This window comes from Triticum urartu, chromosome 4A (genome assembly GCF_056163025.1).
Source record: "Triticum urartu cultivar PI428250 chromosome 4A, HENAU_Tu73, whole genome shotgun sequence".
NCBI lineage: Eukaryota > Viridiplantae > Streptophyta > Magnoliopsida > Poales > Poaceae > Triticum > Triticum urartu.
The window spans coordinates 31,154,003-31,177,757 of record NC_141876.1 but is presented as its reverse complement, the minus strand read 5'-3'; the positions used below and the strand labels follow the sequence as shown (position 1 = coordinate 31,177,757).

At 45.7% G+C, this 23,755-nt stretch overlaps 2 protein-coding genes across 2 annotated transcripts; one reads left to right on the top strand and one right to left on the bottom strand.

Annotated features, from left to right (window-relative positions):
* The first annotated feature begins 8,965 nt into the window (after window positions 1–8,965).
* On the top strand, window positions 8,966–11,576 carry LOC125550414 (large ribosomal subunit protein mL102 (rPPR5)). Its single transcript, XM_048713406.2, has one exon. It carries the CDS (start codon window positions 9,031–9,033, stop codon window positions 11,314–11,316), a length of 2,286 nt encoding a protein of 761 aa, XP_048569363.2. The 5' UTR covers window positions 8,966–9,030; the 3' UTR covers window positions 11,317–11,576.
* Window positions 11,577–14,655: 3,079 nt separating this feature from the next.
* Window positions 14,656–22,366, bottom strand: LOC125550413 (putative histidine kinase 4). The gene is made up of 11 exons (XM_048713404.2): window positions 21,998–22,366; window positions 21,274–21,507; window positions 21,009–21,175; window positions 20,277–20,495; window positions 20,000–20,186; window positions 19,869–19,920; window positions 19,539–19,768; window positions 19,246–19,344; window positions 18,397–19,103; window positions 16,119–16,607; window positions 14,656–15,507 (listed from the first exon to the last, which is right to left on the bottom strand). Exons 1-11 carry the CDS (start codon window positions 22,349–22,351, stop codon window positions 15,246–15,248), a joined length of 3,000 nt encoding a protein of 999 aa, XP_048569361.1. The 5' UTR covers window positions 22,352–22,366; the 3' UTR covers window positions 14,656–15,245.
* Between the last annotated feature and the right edge of the window lie 1,389 nt (window positions 22,367–23,755).

Below are 23,755 nucleotides of genomic sequence, written 5' to 3'. Positions count from 1 at the left end.
CAACAAAAACGAGGGCGGTCGATGTCTACTACACAACCTTCTTCTTGTAGACGTTGTTGGGCCTCCAAGTGCAGAGGTTTGTAGGACATTAGCAAATTTCCCTCAAGTGGATGACCTAAGGTTTATCAATCCGTGGGAGGCGTAGGATGAAGATGGTCTCTCTCAAACAACCCTGCAACCAAATAGCAAAGAGTCTCTTGTGTCCCCAACACACCCAATACAATGGTAAATTGTATAGGTGCACTAGTTCGGCGAAGAGATGGTGATACAAGTGCAATATGGATGGTAGATATATGTTTTTGTAATCTGAAAATATAAAAACAGCAAGGTAACTAATGATAAAAGTGAGCACAAACGGTATTGCAATGCGAGGAAACAAGGCCTAGGGTTTATACTTTCATTAGTGCAAGTTCTCTCAACAATAATAACATAATTGGATCATATAACTATCCCTCAACATGCAACAAAGAATCACTCCAAAGTCACTAATAGCGGAGAACAAACGAAGAGATTATGGTAGGGTACGAAACCACCTCAAAGTTATTCTTTCTGATCGATCTAGTCAAGAGTCCGTAGTAAAATAACACGAAGCTATTCTTCCTGTTCAATCTATCCTAGAGTTCGTACTAGAATAACACCTTAAGACACAAATCAACCAAAACCATAATGTCACCTAGATACTCCAATGTCACCTCAAGTATCCGTGGGTATGATTATACGATATGCATCACACAATCTCAGATTCATCTATTCAACCAACACAAAGAACTTCAAAGAGTGCCCCAAAGTTTCTACCGGAGAGTCAAGACGAAAACGTGTGCCAACCCCTATGCATAAGTTCACGAGGTCACGGAATTCTCAAGTTGATCACCAAAACATACATCAAGTGGATCACGTGATATCCCATTGTCACCACAGATAAGCACATGCAAGACATACATCAAGTGTTCTCAAATCCTTAAAGACTCAATCCGATAATATAACTTCAAAGGGAAAACTCAATCCGTTACAAGAAGGTAGAGGGGGAGAAACATCATAAGATCCAACTATAGTAGCAAAGCTCGTGATACATCAAGATCGTGCCAAATCAAGAACACGAGAGAGAGAGAGAGATCAAACACATAGCTACTGGTACATACCCTCAGCCCCGAGGGTGAACTACTCCCTCCTCGTCATGGAGAGCGCCGGGATGATGAAGATGGCCACCGGAGAGGGATTCCCCCCTCCGGCAGGGTGCCGGAACGGGTCTAGATTGATTTTCGGTGGCTGCAGAGGCTTGCGGTGGCGGAACTCCCAATCTAGGTTTCTTTCTGGAAGTTTGGGGTTATATAAGAGGTGTTGGAGTCGGGAACAAGTCAGGGGGTCCCCGAGGCGGCCACGAGGTAGGGGGCGCGCCCAAGGGGGTAGGGCGTGCCCCCCACCCTCGTGGTAGGCTCGGGACTCTTCTGGCCCATCTCCGTTGCTCCATGAGCTTCTTCTGGTCCAAAAATGATCTCTGTGAAATTTCAGGTCAATTGGACTCTGTTTGGTTTTCCTTTTTTGCGATACTCAAAAACAAGGAAAAAACAGAAACTGGCACTAGGCTCTAGGTTAATAGGTTAGTCCCAACAATCATATAAAATAGCATATAAATGCATATAAAACATCCAAGGTTGATAATATAATAGCATGGAACAATCAAAAATTATAGATACGTTGGAGACGTATCAAGCATCCCCAAGCTTAATTCTTGCTCGTCCTCGAGTAGGTAAATGATACAAATAGAATTTTTGATGTGGAATGCTACCTAACATATTTATCAATGTAATCTTCTTTATTGTGGCAAGAATATTCAGATCCATAAGATTCAAGATAAAAGTTTAATATTGGCATAAAAATAATAATACTTCAAGCATACTAACTAAGCAATTATGTCTTCTCAAAATAACATGGCCAAAGAAATCTTATCCCTACAAAATCATATAGTTTGGATATGCTTCATTTTCGTCACACAAAAAAGCTCTCATCATGCACAACCCCAATGATAAGCCAAGCAATTGTTTCATACTTTAGTAATCTCAAACCTTTTTCAACTTTCACGCAATACATGAGCATGAGCCATGGACATAGCACTATGGGTGGAATAGAATATAATGATGGGGGTTGTGTGGAGAAGACAAAAAAGGAGAAAGTCTCACATTGACGCGGCTAATCAACGGCTATGGAGATGCCCATCAATTGATGTCAATGGGAGGAGTATGGATTGCCATGCAACGGATGCACTAGAGCTATAAATGTATGAAAGCTCAACAAAAGAAACTAAGTGGGTGTGCATCCAACTGGCTTGCTCACGAAGACCTAGGGCATTTGAGGAAGCCCATTGTTGGAATATACAAGCCAAGTTCTATAATGAAAAATTCCCACTAGTATATGAAAGTGACAAAACAAGAGACTCTCTATCATAAAGATCATGGTGCTACTTTGAAGCACAAGTGTGGGAAAAAAGAATAATAGCATTGTCCCTTTTATTTCTTTTTTTGTTTTTTTATTTGGCCTTTTTTGGCCCTTCTTTTTTTTTCTTTTTTGGGACAATGCTCTATTAATGATGATCATCACACTTCTATTTATTTACAACTCAAAGGTTACAACTCGATACTAGAACAAGATACGACTCTATATGAATGCCTCCAGCGGTGTACCGGGATGGGCAATGAATCAAGAGTGACATGTATGATAAATTATGCATGGTGGCTTTGCCACAAATACGATGTCAACTACATGATCATGCAAGGCAATATGAATTGTGTGTCATGATGAACGGAACGGTGGAAAGTTGCATGGCAATATATCTCAGAATGGCTATGGAAATGCCATAATAGGTAGGTATGGTGGCTGTTTTGAGGAATATATAAGGAGGTTTATGTGTGACAGAGCATATCATATCACGGGGGTTGGATGCACCGGCAAAGTTTGCACCAACTCTCAAGGTGAGAAAGGGCAATGTGTGATACCGAAGAGGCTAGCAATGATGGAAGGATGAGAGTGCGTATAATCCATGGGCTCAACATTAGTCATAAAGAACTCACATACTTATTGCAAAAATCTACAAGTCATCAAAAACCAAGCACTACGTGCATGCTCCTAGGGGGATAGATTGGTAGGAAAAGACCATCGCTCGTCCCCGACCGCCACTCATAAGGAAGGCAATCAAAGAAACACCTCATGCTTCAAATTTGTCACACAGCGGTTACCATACATGCATGCTACGGGACTTGCAAACCTCAACACAAGTATTTCTCAAATTCACAATTACTCAACTAGCACGACTCTAATATTACCATCTTCATATCTCAAAACAATTATCAAGTATCAAAATTCTCATAGTATTCAATGCACTTATATGAAAGTTTTTATTTTACCCATCTTGGATGCCTATCATATTAGGACTAATTTTATAACTCAAACAAATTACCATGCTGTTATAAAAGACTATCAAAATAATATAAGTGAAGCATGAGGGTTCATCTATTTCTATAAAATAAAACCACTGACATGCTCTAAGAAGATATAAGTGAGGCACTAGAGCAAACGACAAACTACTCCGAAAAATATAAGTGAAGATCAATGAGTAGTCGAATGGTTATGCAACTATGTGAAGACTCTCTAACATTTAATAATTTCAGATTTTGGTATTTTATTCAAACAGCAAGCAAAACAAAAGAAAATAAAATGACGCTCCAAGCAAAACACATATCATGTGGTGAATAAAAATGTAGCTCCAAGTAAAGTTACCGATGAACGAAGACGAAAGAGGGGATGTCATCTGGGCATCCCCAAGCTTAGGCTCTTGGTTGTCCTTGAATATTACCTTGTGGTTCCTTGGGCATCCCCAATCTTAGGCTCTTGCCACTCCTTATTCCATAGTCCATCGAATCTTTACCCAAAACTTCAAAACTTCACAACACAAAACTTAACAGAAAACTTGTAAGCTCCGTTAGTATAAGAAAATAAATCACCACTTAGGTACTGTTGTGAAATCATTATAAATTCATAATGGTGTAATATCTACTGTATTTCAACTTCTTTATGGTTCATACCCTCTGATACTACTCATAGATTCATCAAAATAAGCAAACAACACAATGAAAATAGAATCTGTCAAAAACAGAACAATCTGTAGTAATCTATATCATTCAAATACTTCTGTCGCACCAAAAATTCTGAAATAAATTGGTGTACCTGAGGAATTTTTCTATTTATCATCTTCAAAAAATCAACCTAATCGCACTCTCCAGTAAAAAATGGCAGCTAATCTCGTGAGCGCAAAGGTTTCTGTTTTTTACAGCAAGATCGCAAAGACTTCACCCAAGTCTTCCCAAAGGTTCTTCTTGGCACAAACACTAATTAAAAAATAAAACCACATCTAAACAGAGGCTAGATGAATTATTTATTACTAAACAATAGCAAAAAGCAAAGAATAAAAATAAAATTGGGTTGCCTCCCAACAAGCGCTATCGTTTAACGCCCCTAGCTAGGCATGATGATTTCAATGATGCTCACATAAAAGATAAGAATTGAAACATAAAGAGAGCATCATGAAGAATATAACTAGCACATTTAAGCCTAACCCACTTCCTATGCGTAGAGATTTTGTGAGCAAACAACTTATGGGAACAAGAATCAACTTGCATAGGAAGGTAAAACAAGCATAACTTCAGGATTTTAAGCACATAGAGAGGAAACTTGATATTATTGCAACTCCCACAGCATATATTCCTCCCTCATAATAATTTTTAGTAACATCATGAACGAATTCAACAATATAACTATCACATAAAGCATTCTTTTCATGATCTACAAGCATAGAAAATTTACTATTCTCCACATAAGCAAAATTCTTCTCATTCGGAATAGTGGGAGTATCATAAGAAACTCGAATACTATAAATTGTTTCCACATTAAAAGAGTAATGTTCAGAAAAAGGGTAATCATAATCATGACAAGTTTTATAAATATAATCATCACTACTTTTTATAGAATAAGTGTCATCACAATAATCATCATAAGTAGCAACTTTGTTCTCATCATAATCAATTGAAACCTCTTCCAAGATAGTGGAATCATTACTAAATAAAGTCATGACCTCTCCAAATACACTTTATAATTATCACAATAAGATTCAACATCCTCCAAAATAGTGGGATCATTACTTCCTAAAGTTGACATTCTTCCGAACCCACTTTCATCAATATAATCATCATAAATTGGAGGCATGCTATCATCATAGTAAATTTGCTCATCAAAACTTGGGAGACTAAAAATATCATCTTCATTAATCATAGCATCCCCAAGCTTGGGCTTTTTCATATCATAAGCATAATCACTCTCATCATTAATAGTATGGATAGCACCAATAATATAACAATTATCATCGTCACAATGAGTAATAGGAGCAACATCATTTGGGAGGAATACCTTATTACCTTTGCTTCTCCGTCTTTTCTTTTTCTTCTTCACATCATGTGTGGGTTTAATCCTCTTTTTGGAGCTTGTTATTAATGAGATTGGTTGAATAGAAGGCTCCTCCTCGTTACCTGATTCATCATAAGAAATAATAGGAGGATATTGGGAAGTCTCTTCCCTTTCATTAGTATTCTCTTCATCTTCTATTTGTTTTCTTGTCTTTATGTAATTGGCAATATAAGGATTTTCAATGCAATTCACCGCACAATACATATAAATTTCCTCTTGATCAAAATCAAGAACATTATCGAGGGCAAATTCTGGAATATCCTTAATTATACATTTCATTTCTTCATAACCCAGAAACAAACTAAGTTCATTATGATGCGCAAGGGAAATCAAGTCATCGCAATTTTTGGACATGATTCGATCATGAAACAATTTGCATTGGATATTTAAATGACCACATTCATTACAAAGTTCACAAGGATGGCCAAGAAAATTTAAATTTTCAGCACAAACATCTAGCCTTTCTTGCAACCAATTAGTTTCTAAATACTTATGCCTCTTGCAAAATCTATCTTCCCTATTTGGTGTGTACTTGCAAACTCTATGCACTCCACAAAAATTGACATGCTTATAAGAGACATTTTCATCATGACTAGTGCAATCATCATTAGTATCATGGATATTCAAAGAGCTCGTACTAACAACATTGCAATCATGCTCATCATACAAAGATTTAGTGCCAAACATTCCAATGCATTCTTCTTCTAACACTTTGGCACAATTATCGGAATACTTATTTTCACGAAAGACATAAAAAAGACGAAGCATATGAGGCAACCTTAATTCCATTTTTTGTAGTTTTCTTTTATAGACTAAACTAGTGATAAAATAAGAAACTAAAAGATTTGATTGCAAGATCTAAAGATATACCTTCAAGCGCTAACCTCCCCGGCAACAGCTCCATAAAAGAGCTTGATGTCTACTACACAACCTTCTTCTTGTAGACGTTGTTGGGCCTCCAAGTGCAGAGGTTTGTAGGACAGTAGCAAATTTCCCTCAAGTGGATGACCTAAGGTTTATCAATCCGTGGGAGGCGTAGGATGAAGATGGTCTCTCTCAAACAACCCCGCAACCAAATAGCAAAGAGTCTCTTGTGTCCCCAACACACCCAATACAATGGTAAATTGTATAGGTGCACTAGTTCGGCGAAGAGATGGTGATACAAGTGCAATATGGATGGTAGATATAGGTTTTTGTAATCTGAAAATATAAAAACAGCAAGGTAACTGCAATGCTAGGAAACAAGGCCTAGGGTTCATACTTTCACTAGTGCAAGTTCTCTCAACAATAATAACATAATTGGATCATATAACTATCCCTCAACATGCAACAAAGAGTCACTCCAAAGTCACTAATAGCGGAGAACAAAGGAAGAGGTTATGGTAGGGTACGAAACCACCTCAAAGTTATTCTTTCTGATCGATCTAGTCAAGAGTCCGTAGTAAAATAATGCGAAGCTATTCTTTCCGTTCAATCTATCCTAGAGTTCGTACTAGAATAACACCTTAAGACACAAATCAACCAAAACCCTATTGTCACCTAGATACTCCAATGTCACCTCAAGTATCCGTGGGTATGATTATACGATATGCATCACACAATCTCAGATTCATCTATTCAACCAACACAAAGAACTTCAAAGAGTGCCCCAAAGTTTCTACCGGAGAGTCAAGACGAAAACGTGTGACAACCCCTATGCACAAGTTCACGAGGTCACGGAACTCGCAAGTTGATCACCAAAAACATACATCAAGTGGATCACATGATATCCCATTGTCACCACAGATAAGCACATGCAAGACATATATCAAGTGTTCTCAAATCCTTAAAGACTCAATCTGATAAGATAACTTTAAAGGGAAAACTCAATCCATTACAAGAAGGTAGAGGGAGAGAAACATCATAAGATCCAACTATAGTAGCAAAGCTCGCGGTACATCAAGATCGTGCCAAATCAAGAACACGAGAGAGAGAGAGAGAGAGAGATCAAACACATAGCTACTGGTACATACCCTCAGCCCCGAGGGTGAACTACTCCCTCATCATCATGGAGAGCGCCGGGATGATGAAGATGGCCACCAGAGAGGGATTCCCCCCTCCGGCAGGGTGCCGGAACGGGTCTAGATTGGTTTTTAGTGGCTACAGAGGCTTGCGGTGGCGGAACTCCCAATCTAGGTTTCTTTCTGGAAGTTTGGGGTTATATAAGAGGTGTTGGAGTTGGGATCAAGTCAGGGGGTCCCCGAGGCGGCCACGAGGTAGGGGCGCGCCCAGGGGGGTAGGGCGTGCCCCCACCCTCGTGGTGGCCTCGGGACTCTTCTGGCCCATCTCCGGTACTCCGTGGACTTCTTCTGGTCTAAAAATGATCTCCGTGAAATTTCAGGTCAATTGGACTCCGTTTGGTTTTCCTTTTCTGCGATGCTCAAAAATAAGGAAAAAACAGAAACTGGCATTGGGCTCTAGGTTAGTAGGTTAGTCCCAAAAATTATATAAAATAGCATATAAATGCATATAACCATCCAAGGTTGATAATATAATAGCATGGAACAATCAAAAATTATAGATACGTTGGAGACATATCAACGGTGATGATGGCAATAATGGCGGGAACGTCAATAGCAATGGCGGCAACGGCAATCCCGATGACAACGCAGGCAACCTCTAAGCGATCTCGGCCCCGACGACCATGCCATCTTGAACGAATCGCTCAACAACCCCAATCATACTATAAAAATGTGTGCTATTTTGTGACAAAAATCCTAGTGAAGGACCAAAAAACGTCACTTAAGATAATTTTCTATGACAGGTTTCCATCTCCGGTTGATTTCCTCCTGGATTAGCCTGGCATTAAATGCGCCTATCTTCCTTGTCGGTTGGTAGGCCCCTGGAGGGCCCACAAGAGCAGAGCTAGCGCTCGCGAAGATTGAAGGCGCTCAGGGACGGACCTGGGCACTTCCCTTGGGTCCTTAAATCTTCTTTGTGGCCATTGAAGTTGGGGTTGTACAGATTAGGGGTTGTGAACAATGCGAGATCGCCCAGCTCGAGCTGGATGAGGGCATGTGCTCGGAAAGGCCTGATCACTGGTCCTTGGCGTTGTCTCCTGGGACCTTGCTTCTTGGGCCCCATGGTTCCAAGTCCGACACATTTCAACATGCTCGAGGGACCCTGTTTCCCGTATTGCTGACATCCGATGTGTGCCGTGTTAGCCATGATGGCTGCACCAAAGTGGGGACAAAACCACAACATTTTTATTTTGGGCGACGTTGCTCCACCATCGACACGCCACTCACCGCTACTACGTACACACAACCAACATATTTTTTTACTTTTTTTTACTATGCTTGAAGGTGGATCTATTTTTTTAGCATCATGTGGATCTATTTTTTGAAAGAAAAAAAGAGCAACAACAAGGCCATTTGTCGGCCCAGCTAACACAGCCCACCATCACACAATTCCGGTCACTCCAAAAACAAAAAAACATCCCACACTTGACTTTGCCGTTCCCCGAAACCTCCCGCAGCCATGGCGCGCCGCCACCTTCGCATCCCCCTCCTCCCGCTCGTCTCCGGCAACCCCCACGCCCCCACCCCCCTCCACCTCCGCCATGCCTTCTGCTCCTCCGCCGCCGCCCCCACTATCGACGCAGCATCCCCCGCATCCGTCTCCGCCGTGGAGACCCCGGAACAAGGCCCGGCAGCAACGGCCGCGCCGGGGACGGAGGCAGAGGCCTTGGAGTCGGCCCCGGCCCGTGCCCTCCGGGAGGAGGAGCCCCTGCACGAGAAGATCCTCCACATGATCCGCCGCCGCAAGTGGACAACCCGCATGGAGAACTCGGTCCGCCTGCTCTCCCCGACTCTCTCGGCGCCGCTCGTCCACGGCGTGATCTCCGCCGCGGCCGCCGCCAACCGCGCCGACCTCTCGCTCCAGTTCTTCCGCTTCGCGTACCGCCGCGCCGGGTTCCGCCCGGAGCCGGCCACCTTCGCGCTCCTCGTCCCGATCCTCGCGTCCAAGAGCATGCTCAACCACGCCCGCTGCATCCTCCTCGAGACCATGCCGTCCTTCTCCATCCCCCTTGAAGAGGCCACGGTCGCGGCCCTCGTCGCCGCCTACGGCAAGGCCGGCATCCCGCAGGAGGCCGTCAAGCTCTTCCGCCTGATGCCCGAGCTGGGCATCGCCCGCACCGCGCTCTCCTACAACGCCGTGCTCAAGGCCATTCTCTGCCGCGGCCGCGAGGCCATGGCCAGGCGGATCTACAACGCCATGATCGCCGACGGCGTCGTCCCGGACTTGTCCACCTACAACACGCTGATCTGGGGCTTCGGCCTGTGCAAAAAGATGGAGTCCGCCGTGAGGGTCTTTGGGGACATGAAGGGCCACGGGGTGACGCCTGATGTGACGACCTACAACACCCTGCTCAATGCCTGGGTGCGGACAGGTGATATGGAGAGTGCACGGAATGTGTTTGATGAAATGCCGGGCGCTGGCTTTGAGCAGAACTCAATCTCATACAATGTCATGATCAAGGGATATGTTGAGGCGAACAAGGTTGAGGAGGCAGTGGGGTTGTTCAAGGAGATGGGGGAGAAGGGGCTGAGGTTGAGCGAGAAGACGTTTGCTGCATTGATGCCAGGGCTTTGTGATGACGAGGGGAAGACTGCGGAGGCCCGGAAGGCAGTGGAGGATATGGCAGAGCGGCGACTCACGCCAAAGGACAAATCGGTGTTTCTGAGGCTTGTGTCGACATTGTGCAAAGCTGGAGATTTGGATGGGGCATTGGAGGTGCATAAGAAGAGCGGGCAGTTCAAGCATGTCCTGCTGGACCCGAGGCAGTACGGTGTGCTGATGGAGAGCTTGTGTGCAGGTGGTAAGTGTGATGGTGCTGTGGAGGTGCTCGATGAGCTTCTTGAGAAGGGCACACTGCTTAGCCCAAAGAGTCCAGTGCTGGAAGCATCGGCTTATAATCCAGTGATTGAGTATCTGTGCAACAACGGAAATACCAACAAGGCTGAGACGTTCTTCAGGCAGCTGATGAAGAAAGGTGTGGATGACAAGTCTGCATTCAACAGTCTTATCCGTGGGCATGCAAAGGAAGGTGCACTGGAGGCTGCAAAGGAGATTCTGGCCATTATGACACGCCGTGGTGTCCCTACTGACCCCCATTCGCATGCACTGCTTATTGATAGCTTCCTGAAGAAAAATGAGCCAGCTGATGCAAAGACAGCATTGGACAGCATGATGGTGCATGGTCACTTACCAAGGCCAGCTCTGTTCCAGTCTGTCATGGTGTCGCTTTTCAATGCTGGCCGGGTTCAGACCTCAAGTAGGGTCATGAAGAGTATGATCGAGAAGGGGGTTACTGAGAATATGGATGTGGCACATAAGATCTTGGAAGCTCTCTTCATGAGGGGTCATGTGGAGGAGGCGATTGGTCGCGTCAATCTGATGGTGGAAAATGGCTTTATGCCTGATCTGGACAAGTTGCTTGTTTCCCTTTGCCAGAAGGACAAGGTGATGGAGGCACATAAGCTGGCTGATTTTGCATTGGACCGGGACTTCGAAGTTAGCTTCTCAACCTATGACAAAGTCCTGGAAGCCCTGTACACTGAGGAGAAGACATTGCCAGCCTACTCCATGCTCTGCAAGATCAAGCACAAAGGAGGTGTTGTAGACCAGAAGGGCTGTGATGCTTTGATGGATAGCTTAAAAGCTGGAGGATACTCTAAGCAAGCTGACATTTTGTCTAGGATCTTGGTAGAGAATGGATCTTCAACATCCAAGAGGGGCAAAAACTCTGCCATGGGTGCGTAGCGAGGTTTCAGAATTCATGGGAGATCCTGTTTGCTTTTTTAATTGAAGAAGAAAAGAAATCAGCTCTTTGTTTGTTTCGTCAATGCCTGTTGGGCCATCTGTCAAATGAGGATTTTCATCCTAGCTCAAGCAAGATTGGTAAATTTACCTTTCTCACGAAAACCCTGATTTAATCTTGCACCATGTCTTAGCGAAGAAACATGTTTAATAATTGAGGCAGATGTGCTTCTTATGAATTTAGTTCAGAATTACATCTATAATATCCTGTTACTTCATTCTTTATAAGTGGCTGTACTAAAGATAGCCCAGAATTTTGTTCTGTTTTGGCATGATGCCAAAGGAAGGCTTTGATCCACATTGTATGCTGCTGTTATTTCACCTTGTTAAACATTTCAACCTTCAAATGTATCTCTTTGTTATATCTCGTCTTCGGTGAAAGATAGAGTGGTAGCCACCATCAACACAAGAAGTACAAAGCCACCCACTGATGATGTAGCTGCACAAATACAGTGTACAGGTAATCAGCACATTATCTAATGATAGAAAACCGCAGCTTACGGATTTAATGAGGATAAGAGAATGTAGGAGTGAGAATAGCTAATATAATTTATCTGTAGCAGATACTTTTCTTTGTTCCAAACAAAAAGTGCAGCCAAAGGAAAATTTGAATTGAAGTGGTACCTGCAATGAACAATAAGATCTCATTGATGGCTTTGCAGTACATAAAAGGCAAAGTAACTTTGTTTTGGCCAATGAGATAGGAAAAAGTTTGGTTTTCTAGGAACCGCCTCTTAATGTTAGTCTATGTAAAAGATAAATGGTCCTTACATTAATATGATATCATCAGAAGCCATATTCCTTGGAACAATTATAACATGAGAAGCAAGTTTTTGCATGGTGCTAGCTCTGGGGACTAAAGGGAGTCATTACTGGAGATTGAGAATGATTAGGACAAGGTAGTGAAGGTTACAAAAGCATCTATTTCTCACCTCATAGTCACCGATCTGTCATACCAGCCCGCATCACGTGATAAAACCAAAGGACATCTAAACATGCATAATTTTGCATTGCTACGATTTTGGGTCTTTTTTCTTAGCAATTACTAAGTTGGGCACTATGCATATCCATTGGAGTGTTATGACTTATGACTTTGCACAATTCTGAAAGTTGTAACCATATTCCCTTTGTAGGTAGTTAGTCAAATTTGTATGCTGTATTGATTTGGAAAGAGCTAGCTAGAGCCATGAGTTGGTTGCGAGATCTTATGGGTTTCACCTCTAGCCTACCCAAACTTGTTTGGGACTAAAGGCTTTGTTGTTGTTGTTGATTGATTTGGAACAATATTATAGCAGCAACTTTCCTGGAACTTACAAGATTCAAGCAGTAGTAGATAACTGAATTATAAAAACAGGAGATTCCTAAGATTTAAAGTATTAAACTATGATTTGGTTGTGAAGGCAGCCTCCTGCCGTGCTATAATGGTCTGAGTGTGTGTGATTGTAGACTTGCATCAGTCCAATTAGCGAGACACAAGTTTGAGCATAAACAAGCATTTGTGCAAGGAAAAGTTACTATGTGGAAGTATTTGCAAGCAGAATTGCTCATGTGGCTGCACTGCCGTTATGAGCATTTTCAGAAGATACAACAACTATCCTGCCAAAAAATTACAAATCCATGCGCGGCACAATTCGAATTGGCCGTTCTCCGAAGCAGGATTTGTTGTGTATTTATTTCTTGATAGGATTAGCTGGTGTAGCCACTGTCAAGTTTAATGCATATGCTAGTGCAATAGCACCTCATGAGATGACATGACAGAAAAATGGTGTCATGGAAGCATTACTGCCTTTCTCCTTATGTTGTAGGCTTGGAGAAAGAACACACGTCTGGGTGTGGGTGAAGAAGAGCATACTAAATTGTGCCCATGATATTTCTTTGAAAAGTGACTGTCACATGCATGCTATACACTGTTCTTTTTTGTGAATTGCTCTCAGGAGGTCATGAACAATACTCTCTACTCACCAGTTGCTTGCCACAGCACGAGCTCCTCTGAGCACTCCCCTGTGTCTGATTCTCACCAGATCTTGCCTGAGCAGGATGAGTTTCAGTGAGATTTACTACAGTACTCAAGACAACGGCGCTGGTCTTGGAAATGCAGAGTAGAGTGGTTTCAGTGAGATTTAGGAGCTGTTCGGCAGTCCACCCGCTCCCTAAAATTTAAGAATCTGCGGAGTACGTGTTCGCTCGCTCCACAACTTTTAGCTGGAACTCCGCCAGCTCCGGGAGCGGCCTCGTGGAGTGGAGGGACTCGAACAGGCCCTTACTACAGTACTAGTTTTTACCTTTCTTTATACTTCCTCTGTAAACTAGTATAAGATCTTTAGATCACTACTAACTAAACAGAGGGAGTAGCAGTGACGTGCTACGGTCTGCTGTGATACTCACTCCGTCCCAAAATAAGTGTCTCGAATTCAATACAAAGTTAAGGGAGTATATTTTTTCTCAGCCGATGTGCGGTGTCCGTTTTATGCTATGCTCAAACTCAGAGTACCTAGAGAGTGTAGTGATCAGCGGAAGCCACTTGAGTTGCAGGGTACCCAGTCGTTCCAATCCAAGATGACTCGAGGGCTCAAACTCTGAGTGCATTGCTTCGATCGATCCTTGCGTTAGGGAGCAACCAATAAAACCTTCCTTCTTTTTTTTCTGATGAAAACAAAGATATTCTCTACTGACCTACCATCTCGAATATTATTATTAAGGTGCCGATAAGATAGATCTTAAGGTGCAGACATAATGTGTCTAGTGCATTACATTTCACGCGGCGCATGTTTAGCTGCATCTTTCCAGTAAACCAACATCCAGTTTCGCATCGAGGAGTTTGGGGGCTTCGTCGGCATAGCAACTTAATTTGCAAAAGGTACCAGGCACTACATAGCTTACTACTTAAATGTCGAATATTGTTTCGTGCCCTCTCTAACTAGTTTATTACAGCTCCTTATTCATAGGAAATTATACATGGTGAGAATATGCCATCTTGAATTGGTGTAACCACAATTTCTTGCTCATCCTTCATATTCGGAAATTTCTTGCTCCTCATTGCTCTCTTGCTCCTCATTGCTCATCTCCTTTTAGCATTACAATCTACAAATTCCGAGCTCGCTCTAGCAAGGATCTTGTAAACGCAAATTGTTGTTCTAGTGATCTAAAGCCAGTGAATTCTAGCTCCTCTCATTCATTATGAAAAGATGGTGAACCTCCCCCGCATGGATCTAGGGTTTGCAAACGGATACTTTGGAGGGAGATTTCCTCTAAATCGTTACTCGAACAGAATGGAAGCAGATATAAACATTGAGAGTTAGATTCAACAACTCCCTCCCAACATACTTCCATAATCGATTCATTATTTCTCCCCAATACATATCCACATGGAAATGCAATCGAGCCATTTACATCAGCTTAACCCACACATACCGGCACATTTCCAGTACGGAGTAAAACAGCCAAAAATTAATCTCATCCTTTCCCAGCCTTACCATGTCCGCATGCCGTGAAGTCAACCGCAGACCGTAGCAGAAAAAACCGTGGAAGCTGTACAGCAAAAACTATGCTCTAGATCAACGCGTACAGTACAGTACACAATGCTGCTCCCCAACAGCGCCCAACGCAGTGCTCGCCCTTTGGCATACGTTTCTCCTAGCTTACGGTAATAAAACAGGGCCTGCCAATACAATACATGTACAGCTCTGTTACCTCTCTGGGCTGCCCGCCTCGCCACGAACTTGATCGTCGCGCGGACTCCGGAGAAGCCGCGACCGCGGGCAGCACCGGAATCAGAATGCATCCTCCGTTAAAGGACCGCACAAAACATAGCTGCCTCCGTTCAGTCAGAGTTTCTCCCAGTCAATGCACACACCCGAATGCGCAGATTGCTGTCAGCTGGATGTGCTAGGTCCCAAGAACTTCTGCACTGCCTTGAAGAGCTGCTTCTCCTCGAAGGGTTTCGAGACGTAGCCATCCATTCCATACTTTGTGCATTCCTCATGAGTGGCCTGGATAACGTCGGCAGTCATTGCCAGGACCGGTAGATGCCATTGGGCCTTCTTTGCTGCGCTACCCGCTTCTGAATTATCAGCATTGTCGGTCTGCTCATGTGCCTTTGCTTCAATTGCCCGTATTTGCCGGGTTGCCTCAAACCTGGCGTATCAAAAATACGTGTATTCCTTTAAAGAGAAGCACAAGGGTGGTATATTGACTCAGGTACAAAGACGTGTGCAACCATTAAAACGAGACGTGTGCAACCAATATGTACTGTACTGGTTACACAAGAGATATTGACTCAAGTTAAACACCCACGAGGCCATGGCTACGCAAATACGAGGATTTACAAGGAATCACCACATATTTTTGTATACTAGCTTTGGTATTACAATCATCACATGGTGTTGTAATTACTACAGTATTAGATAGAACACAAGCCTCTAATTAGGGGTTTAGATTTCAAAAAGTATATTTTTTTAGCGACACATTCAATCATATATAGCTTGGAATTTGGTACTATTCCCAATCAGCCATTGGTATCAAGATGATATATACATGCTTTTTCAGGTCAGATATATACATGTTATAGCTTATTACTGACATGAAAGAAGAAACAGAAATATAACTCAACAAAAACAGGTTGTCATGTGATTGTGCTTGTACAAATTGGGACTGATTGTGTGTTGAGTTTTAGGGTTAGATGTAAGAACAAATATGCTCAAGTTTACTATGTATAAGTTTAATAGTTTGATAGCATATAAGCTTACCCATCCATCTCTGGCATCTGAATATCCATTAGACAGAGATCAAACTTGTGTGGGACTTGCAGAAGCTCAAGAGCATCTTTTCCACTCTCCACACACTCCACCTTTGCCCCATATTTCTTCAGTGTACCAGCAGCAACTCTAAGGTTTACCTTGTTGTCATCAACCACCAAGATGTTCTTTCCAAGAAGCAACCCATAAAGAGAGTCCGGGCCATGATGTTTCTTCTCATTGTTTGCCTGTGTGATACTGATACCAAGCGATTGAAATAGACAAGCTGCAAGTGTGCTTGCTTTCAGAGGCTTTGTGATGACAGAATCAACGCCATATTCCGCTTTCATTTTGTCTGAATCAGCCAATGAAAGGAGAATAACTTGAGGGAACACCGATTCACACCCGTTCTGTTTCATCTCCAAAAATCTAGTACGCAAGGGGACGTCCATCTTTAAGCCCCATGAGTCACTCTCAACTAATAACATGGAAAGTTGTTTCCTGGGCATGGTGCAACAAATTCATATAACATTAAGTTCAATAGGATAAAACTGGCTATAAAAATATGTCAAATAACACAGTTAAGAATCATGTTAGTAGTTATTTGAAAAGTGCACTTGCTTACAAAATAAGTAAGAGTTTTTCTTTCTGAAAATAAGGAGTCGCCATTCAATTCTACAAATTTGAAGTCATGAACAGAAGAACTGAACTTCATAGTAGTAGCAATACAACATGAAAGCAAACCCAAGAATCCATTCTACCAAATAATCAGAAATGCGATGTAACAAGCAGTAACAACATCACGTGGTCAATATTATTGCCTACATCCACTATCAACCTATTTGCAATCAAATTCTTGTAGCATATTTTCTGAAAAAGCTAAATATTTATAAGGATGAAAGCATGTTCCATTTCCCTTTTCTCTAAAAATGGTAACTTATCACTTCACATTTGTAACTCGGGAAGCACTTATGATGTAAGTTTAGGTTGCAGGACAGAGACGTGTTTTGACGTCCTCGCGTCACCCCCGCCCTGGGCGACTCGGGGGCTCTCCAACCCTAGGGCCGCCGCCGTCCTCTCCCTCTCCCCTCCTCGCGCCGCCGCCGGGTGACGCCGCCGGGTGAAACCCGCGTGGCAGACGGCGGCGGCGGGGGGACTCCCTCTCCCGACTCCCCTTCCTCCGCGGGCGGCGGTGTCCTGCGGCGCTCGCGGTTTGGCGCGAGGTGGCAGGCCTCGGCGAGCGGTGGCGGGGCGCGGGGCACGCGACGGTGAGCCTCGGCAGGTGGTGGCGGCTGCGCGCGGGGCTGATTCCGGGGCGACGGCGCGGGCATGGATCCATCGCGGATCTGATCCTGCGGGCGCGGTCTCGGCTTCCCCTGCTCGGCCGGCGGGTCTCGGTGGGGGGCTTCTCCTTGCTGAGATCTAGCAGCGGGATCATCCAGATCCCGGCAAGGATGGCGGCGACCCGTGCACGAGGGATGGAGGTCTTCGATCAGATCCGGGTGAAAACCTGCTATTGGCTATTGCCAAGGCCGGCGATGGCGACGCTGTCTGCGTCGTTCCCTTCCTGAAGGCATCGTCGTGGAGAAGTTCAAGGCCACTCTCTGCTACCTCCGGTGGAAACCCTAGATCAGTATATCGGATGACGGCGGCTCTCTGGTGTCGTTTCCCCCCTGGGGGCGTCATTCTTGGAGGTGCACACGGGCTCGAGGGACTAGAGGACGGCGACTTTGGTGGAGCGGTGCTTCATCTTACACATTGATGGTGGCGGATCTCGGCGGCGTGGCGCTGTGGAGACTCGGCGTCTGATGCGCGGAGATGGACTCGTGCAGGAGGTGGAAGCTGTCTGGCGTCATGGTGGCGTTGATGGCAGATAGGCCTGGCAAGGTCGGTGCAGCAGTACAGCTCTGAAGATGGATTGGTGGCAGGCGGCTGCGGCGGCCTCATACCCGGCAGGGGTCCTGGTTGAGAAACACGCCGGACTGGTGGGTGCCCATACCAGGCAGGCGTCCTGGGTGGGACCTCAAGTCTTTAGATGTTTAGGTTTGGCTGCGTGATCTGTTTGGTATTAGGCCCAGACTTTCAGCGCCCCTACATCAACTGGATAGGGATAGCGACAGTTGTTGCTTGTTTTGGTGGCTTTAGACTTATAACTTATTGTTGTATGACTCTGTACGGTCTTGTGTCAATAATTAATAAAATGGCCATATGCATCGCCCAGATGCAGAGGCCGGGGGTCGTCCTCCTTTTCTAAAAAAAACTTATGATGTAAGTTGTCATTGATAAATACCTGGGTAGCGAAGTGCCATTTCTCCCAAGCAAAACACTGAGTGCTTGTTCAATGGTACGCACAGATTTCGAGGCAATGCCAAGTCTTTGCAAATGATACTCAGTTATAGTTGCTCTTACTGGTCTTTTATCAACCAGCAGTGTGGATAGACCTTGAAAACTGGATGGCAGAGGATGCAACAAAGCAGACTTACTGACATTAATAGCATTTCTCTCACACCTTTGCAGAACTGCTGTGAATGTAAATGTGCTTCCAACATTGGGTCGACTGACAAAGTTTATCTGACCACTCATTAGTTCAACAAGACATTTGCTGATACTCAATCCAATTCCAGTCCCACCATAGTTTCTAGATGTTGAACTATCAGCTTGCATGAAAGGCATGAAGACCCGGCCTTGGGCATGAATTGGTATCCCTATCCCTGTATCTTCCACACTTACTACAAGAGTGACATTCTCAGAATCACTTCCATATGCCATATCATTTGTGTCATAAGAAAGCAAAGCCTTGAAGTTTTCCCAGCTATTTCTGCTGTCAGCAGCCTCAAAACCACTTAGTGTATTGTGCGACACGCTTGTGGATACAACACTTGTCTCGTCTATATGTCCATTGATGCCATTCGCAACTGATTCAACTTTTGGTTCAGTTGCTAGATTTGAGTGGTCTGCCAGGTGAACTTGCACAAAAATGTGTCCCCTTTCCGTGAACTGTGAGAAGGTAAGCACACAGCAAACAACAATACAATGTAAGCTGGGGTGTAATTGAATTTAAGTAAACCCAGTTGTCCGACATGTCAACACAGGCATGTGTTTTTTTACGAGAGAAGGTGAGACTTCGGTGCACATTTACCTTAATTGAGTTCCCAACTAAGTTTGTAATTATCTGACGGAACCTTCCAGGATCGCCCAGCAGGATTTCAGGAACTCTTTCAGAGACATATACCGCAAGCTACGATTTGAGGAGTAAACAGAAATTAGGAGAGCAACCAATGAGTTAACTATAAGCAAAATACTTTCCTGAAATGCAGAGTATTTTAAGAAAGCGAATAAATGAAGAAACGTTAGAGCGAATAATGTACAGTATGATATTGCATTAGCATGCCTGATGATATTTTTCCAATTTCTGAACAAAGTTAAACTAACCTCAATTCCCTTTTCTCTTGATTTCGAAGAAAATAGAGAGACGACTTCATCAAGGATGGACCTAAGGTCAAACGGTACAGACTCTAGCTCCAACTTGCCAGCTTCAATTTTGGCCCTGTCAAGCACTTCATTAATTAGGGATATCAATGCCTTTCCGCAGATTTGGGCAGTTTGCGCAAAATCTCTCTGGGTTGACTTCAGCTCTGTGTCTAATAGCATATCAAGCATTCCTACAAAAACAAGAAAAACATAAACCACTCACTTCCCTTGGAAGAAAGGAATTACATGAACAATAAGCTGGAATCCATAGGATTTATACAAAAGAATCACCTAGCACACCGTTCATGGGTGTCCTGATCTCATGAGAAACAGTTGCAAGGAACTGGCAATGACAAAGAAGGGTATGTTAGATCATAATCTTAGAATATCTCAACAGCAAGTAACTTCCAACAGAACTTGACCTGAGACTTAGCAACATCAGCGGCTTCCGCCCGTTTTTTCAGTGCTTTCATTTTCCGGCAATCTTCCGTAACGCTATCATAGCGATTCCACGCAGCATATATTATGTAGCCGATAAGCATAAGTATAACGAAGACACCAGATGGGGTAGTAATAGCAGACCATGGAACATGGGGCTCGCTTCTGTATCTGCACACAATAATGTCCAGAGGGGTAAAAAGATACAAAAAAATAAATATATTTTGACAAAATCAAAATGACCAATCCGCACATCCTTACCTGCATATCATGTGATGATTTCTGAATGGATCACCAAAATCTAGCGTGCAGGTGTGCGAGGGCGAGGGGGCACCAAGAGGGACTTCAGACCCATACATGACAAGAGGGTTTGAATGGTTTGTGACATCATAAACATTCACCACCAGCTCCTGATTGCCAGCTAGCTGCCGCAACAAATTTTCCACAAGTGACTCTACATCGAAAGCGCCTCCAAGGTATCTGTCAAGCAAAAAATCAGAATTTGAGTTCAGTTTGCGGTTGTTGTGCTGAGCTGCGCCGAACCGTCGAGTTCAGTTAGTTAGGGGAATCTTACTAGTTTTAGCAAGACTATTTCGTTACACCTCAAAAGAGGTGCTTTCAAGTTCCAAATAATTATTATATCCATAAATAGGAATGAACTAGTGCTTGTTAAAAGCCCGCGCAATGCCAAAAACAGAGCCTTCTAAGAAGGCACTAAAAAGGTCAGATATAAAAGAACCATTTTGATCACTGCTGTACTCAAAATGGCACTATGAATAGTAACCTCTGTAAACATTTCATTCTCTGATATAGTAAAGTAAAACATGTAGCAGCAGTGCAGCACTATTGTGTTTGTGACAGCAGTCCTGACAACTAATGTGCTTTTCTTTATGAGCAGCATAGTGGGCAGCAAATGGCGGTGAACTGGCAGTTCTACAGTGGAGTAGTAGAATAGAAGAGAAATGAGTTGATCGAGGGGAGGGGAAACCTCACCCGGCGGTAGCAGCAACACGATCCTCCACCTTGGCATCCGGGGGGAGGTCGACAAGGTAGACAGGGAACGTCAGCACCACGCCCAGGTGATTCGACATGAGCCTGAATGGCCTCGTGAGCACGGCCTTCCCTGTCGCCCTCGACCTCAAGATGTTCTCCCGGTCCTCCTGCAGCAGCAGCAGCAGCAGCACAGACCTTCAGAGCCCCAAAACCAACAGAGAAATTAACCCAAGAAACAGAGCAGCGGGAGACCACCGCCACAGACCTCGCCGGACATCATGTCGAGCCCCTCGATGTAGGACACGGTCTCCTGGGAGTAAATCACCGGCGCGTACTCGTCCTGCGGCGGGGAGGGCTCGTGCTTCATGGTCTTGATGATCCAGCCCTGCTGCCGCTCGAAGGCCTCCCGGTCGGCGTGCATCACCCGCTGCGCGTACGCCACCCCGCTCAGCAGCGGGCGCTCGAAGGACGTCCGCGCCGTGTAGTCCGCGAACGTGTCCTGCTCCAAGAAGAAGAAGAAGAAGCAGAAGAAGAAGAAGAAGCGCACGCGTTAAAGCCAGAGCAACCCGCAGTCAAATTCAAACCGCGGAACAGGAGTAGCTTCTTTCTGTGTAGGATGGCATGCATGCATGCTACAGGTTGTGGTAAAACGGTAGTAATAGTACTGGCAGCATGTCCTTCCATGGCAGGCCCGGGAAGCTCTCGCATGAATCGAATTAAATGGAGAGGGAGCCGCCGCAGCGGCGGAGGCAGAGGCAGTCAGGCAGAGCATGTACTGCTGCTGCTGCTGCATGGTCAAGGTAGTATCATCGTAATGGATGGGAGAGGCAGCAGGAACCAGGGCCGAAAAGACAGGCGATTAACTGCGGGCGCAGAGCCAGCGGGCGAGCATCTGAGGTCTGCGCATGGCGCCCACAAATTCGCTAACAATTGTTGGAGCTGTGGTGGTACGGCGCACATGGAGATGGAGGGGCGGGCGTGGGCGGTACCTGGTCGAGCGCGGGCGGCTGCTTCTCGTAGTGGAAGGTGGCGACGAGGATGGCGAGGGCGTGGACGTGGTTGACGGAGACGGCGAACTGGTCCTGCAGCATGCGCGCGCGCTCCTCGCACATGCACACGATGCCCTCCTCGGCCTTGACCAGCGCGCCGTGGCGGAGGCTGCGGTGCAGCGCCGTCACCCCGGTCACCACCAGCACCACCCACACCACCGCCAGCGCCGCGCTCAGCTTCGACCTCGCGCGCCACCCCCAGCCCCCCTCCTCCCCCTCCTCCTCCTCCTCCTCCTTCCCCTCCTCCTCCACCACCGCCGCCGCCGCCGCCATCTCCCCTCCTCCCACCCCCATCCCCGCCGGCCCAATCAGCTCACATGCGCGAGCAGCAGCAGCAGAGGATGAGACAGGACGGCCCTGCTACTCCGCTTTGAGCGAGAGGGAGGGGGGGTCGCTTTTCCCGGACTGGCCTCGCTGCCGGTCCGCTGCTTGGACCTTGTTGCTTTTCGTCGCCAGAGGAGGGCCACGGGTGGACGATCGATCGAATTTCCTGGATTTTACGAGATACGCGACGCGCCCGACTACTACTTTACTAAAATAAACAAATAAACAAACCGGGCCTCCTTTTCCCTCCCCATCCCCCGTGGGCCCCGCATGCCTTTTGCGGCCCTGCCTGCCTCCCCGGCCCGACCCAGCAGGCCCACCGCCGTCGCTGCCGCTGCCCCGTCCCTTTCCCTCCCTTATCCGAACCCCACACCGCGCCGTCGCCCATCGGTCCATGCATTGCATCCGTCGACTCGGCCGGCCGCCAGCGGCACGGGGTGGGTGCGGTGCGGCGGTTCTGATTCGGTCCGTCGCCCGCCGGGATACGGTGATTCGCCTGCGGATTTTCTCATCTCATCTCGTCCCGTCTCACGGGTGGTGGGAGTGGTGGGGGCGCGCGGTCGGTCGCGGCGGCAGTGGGTTGGGCGGGTGGGTGCGCGCGTCGCGGTCTCGGGGATCTGCTCCGCGGGGGATCCTCCCAAATCTGGGGGCGGGCCCGCGCCCACGCGCTCCGGAAACGGACGGACGGACGGACCAAGAGGGGAGAAGGTGGCGCCCTGGCTGCTACTACTACTGCTCCCAGTGGTGGTCAATAGTAAACAGGCAACAGCGATCGATCTCTCCCTCCTCGCTCGCCTCGGACATATCTCGTCCTGATCTACTGATCTGCACACTTTCACTTTCGTCTCTTTCATCGGTGCGGCTTTCACTTTGCCCGTGCCATCGCCCGCCCGTCTTCTTCTTCTGCTCCTCCATTATTTGTATCAGAAACGCGCACTCGCTCCTCCATTATCGGAATAGGAGCAGGAGCGCTGCTGTACGAGATCAGACAGGGGCGTAGCGTAGCTGGTTAATTATGCTTTCGAATTTCGGTACGGCCCGATTGCATTCACGGAATTTGTGTGGCCTGCAGGTGTCTGATCTTGTCAACGCCATGAATATACGCAACGCATAACCATAGGAGCTCAATCATCATCTCCAAGCTGGTGCGGGCGTGTCGTGCGAACTCACAAACAGACTTATCCGATCAGAACCCACAGCCCATAAAATACAAGATCCATATCCGCGATACCCCATGTGAGCCTTCCCTCTTCTCCCCACTGGCGGTCTCCCGGCAGACCGCAACGACCGCAGCGCACCGGCAGGGCTGTCCAGCGAACAATCCCAGCTTAATTAATCCATGTCTACCCAGTGCATGCATGCATGCTTTGGTTC

What these genes read in the sequence shown, in the direction of transcription:
- LOC125550414 (XM_048713406.2), top strand. Translation starts at nt 9,031, where the DNA reads ATGGCGCGCCGCCACCTTCGCATCCCCCTCCTCCCGCTCGTCTCCGGC.
- LOC125550413 (XM_048713404.2), bottom strand. Translation starts at nt 22,351, where the DNA reads ATGGGGGTGGGAGGAGGGGAGATGGCGGCGGCGGCGGCGGTGGTGGAG. An exon ending in AGCCGCCCGCGCTCGACCAG is followed by an intron (nt 21,508 to 21,997) that starts GTACCGCCCACG and finishes TTCTTGGAGCAG; the next exon opens with GACACGTTCGCGGACTACAC. An exon ending in AATCATCACATGATATGCAG is followed by an intron (nt 20,187 to 20,276) that starts GTAAGGATGTGC and finishes TATTGTGTGCAG; the next exon opens with ATACAGAAGCGAGCCCCATG.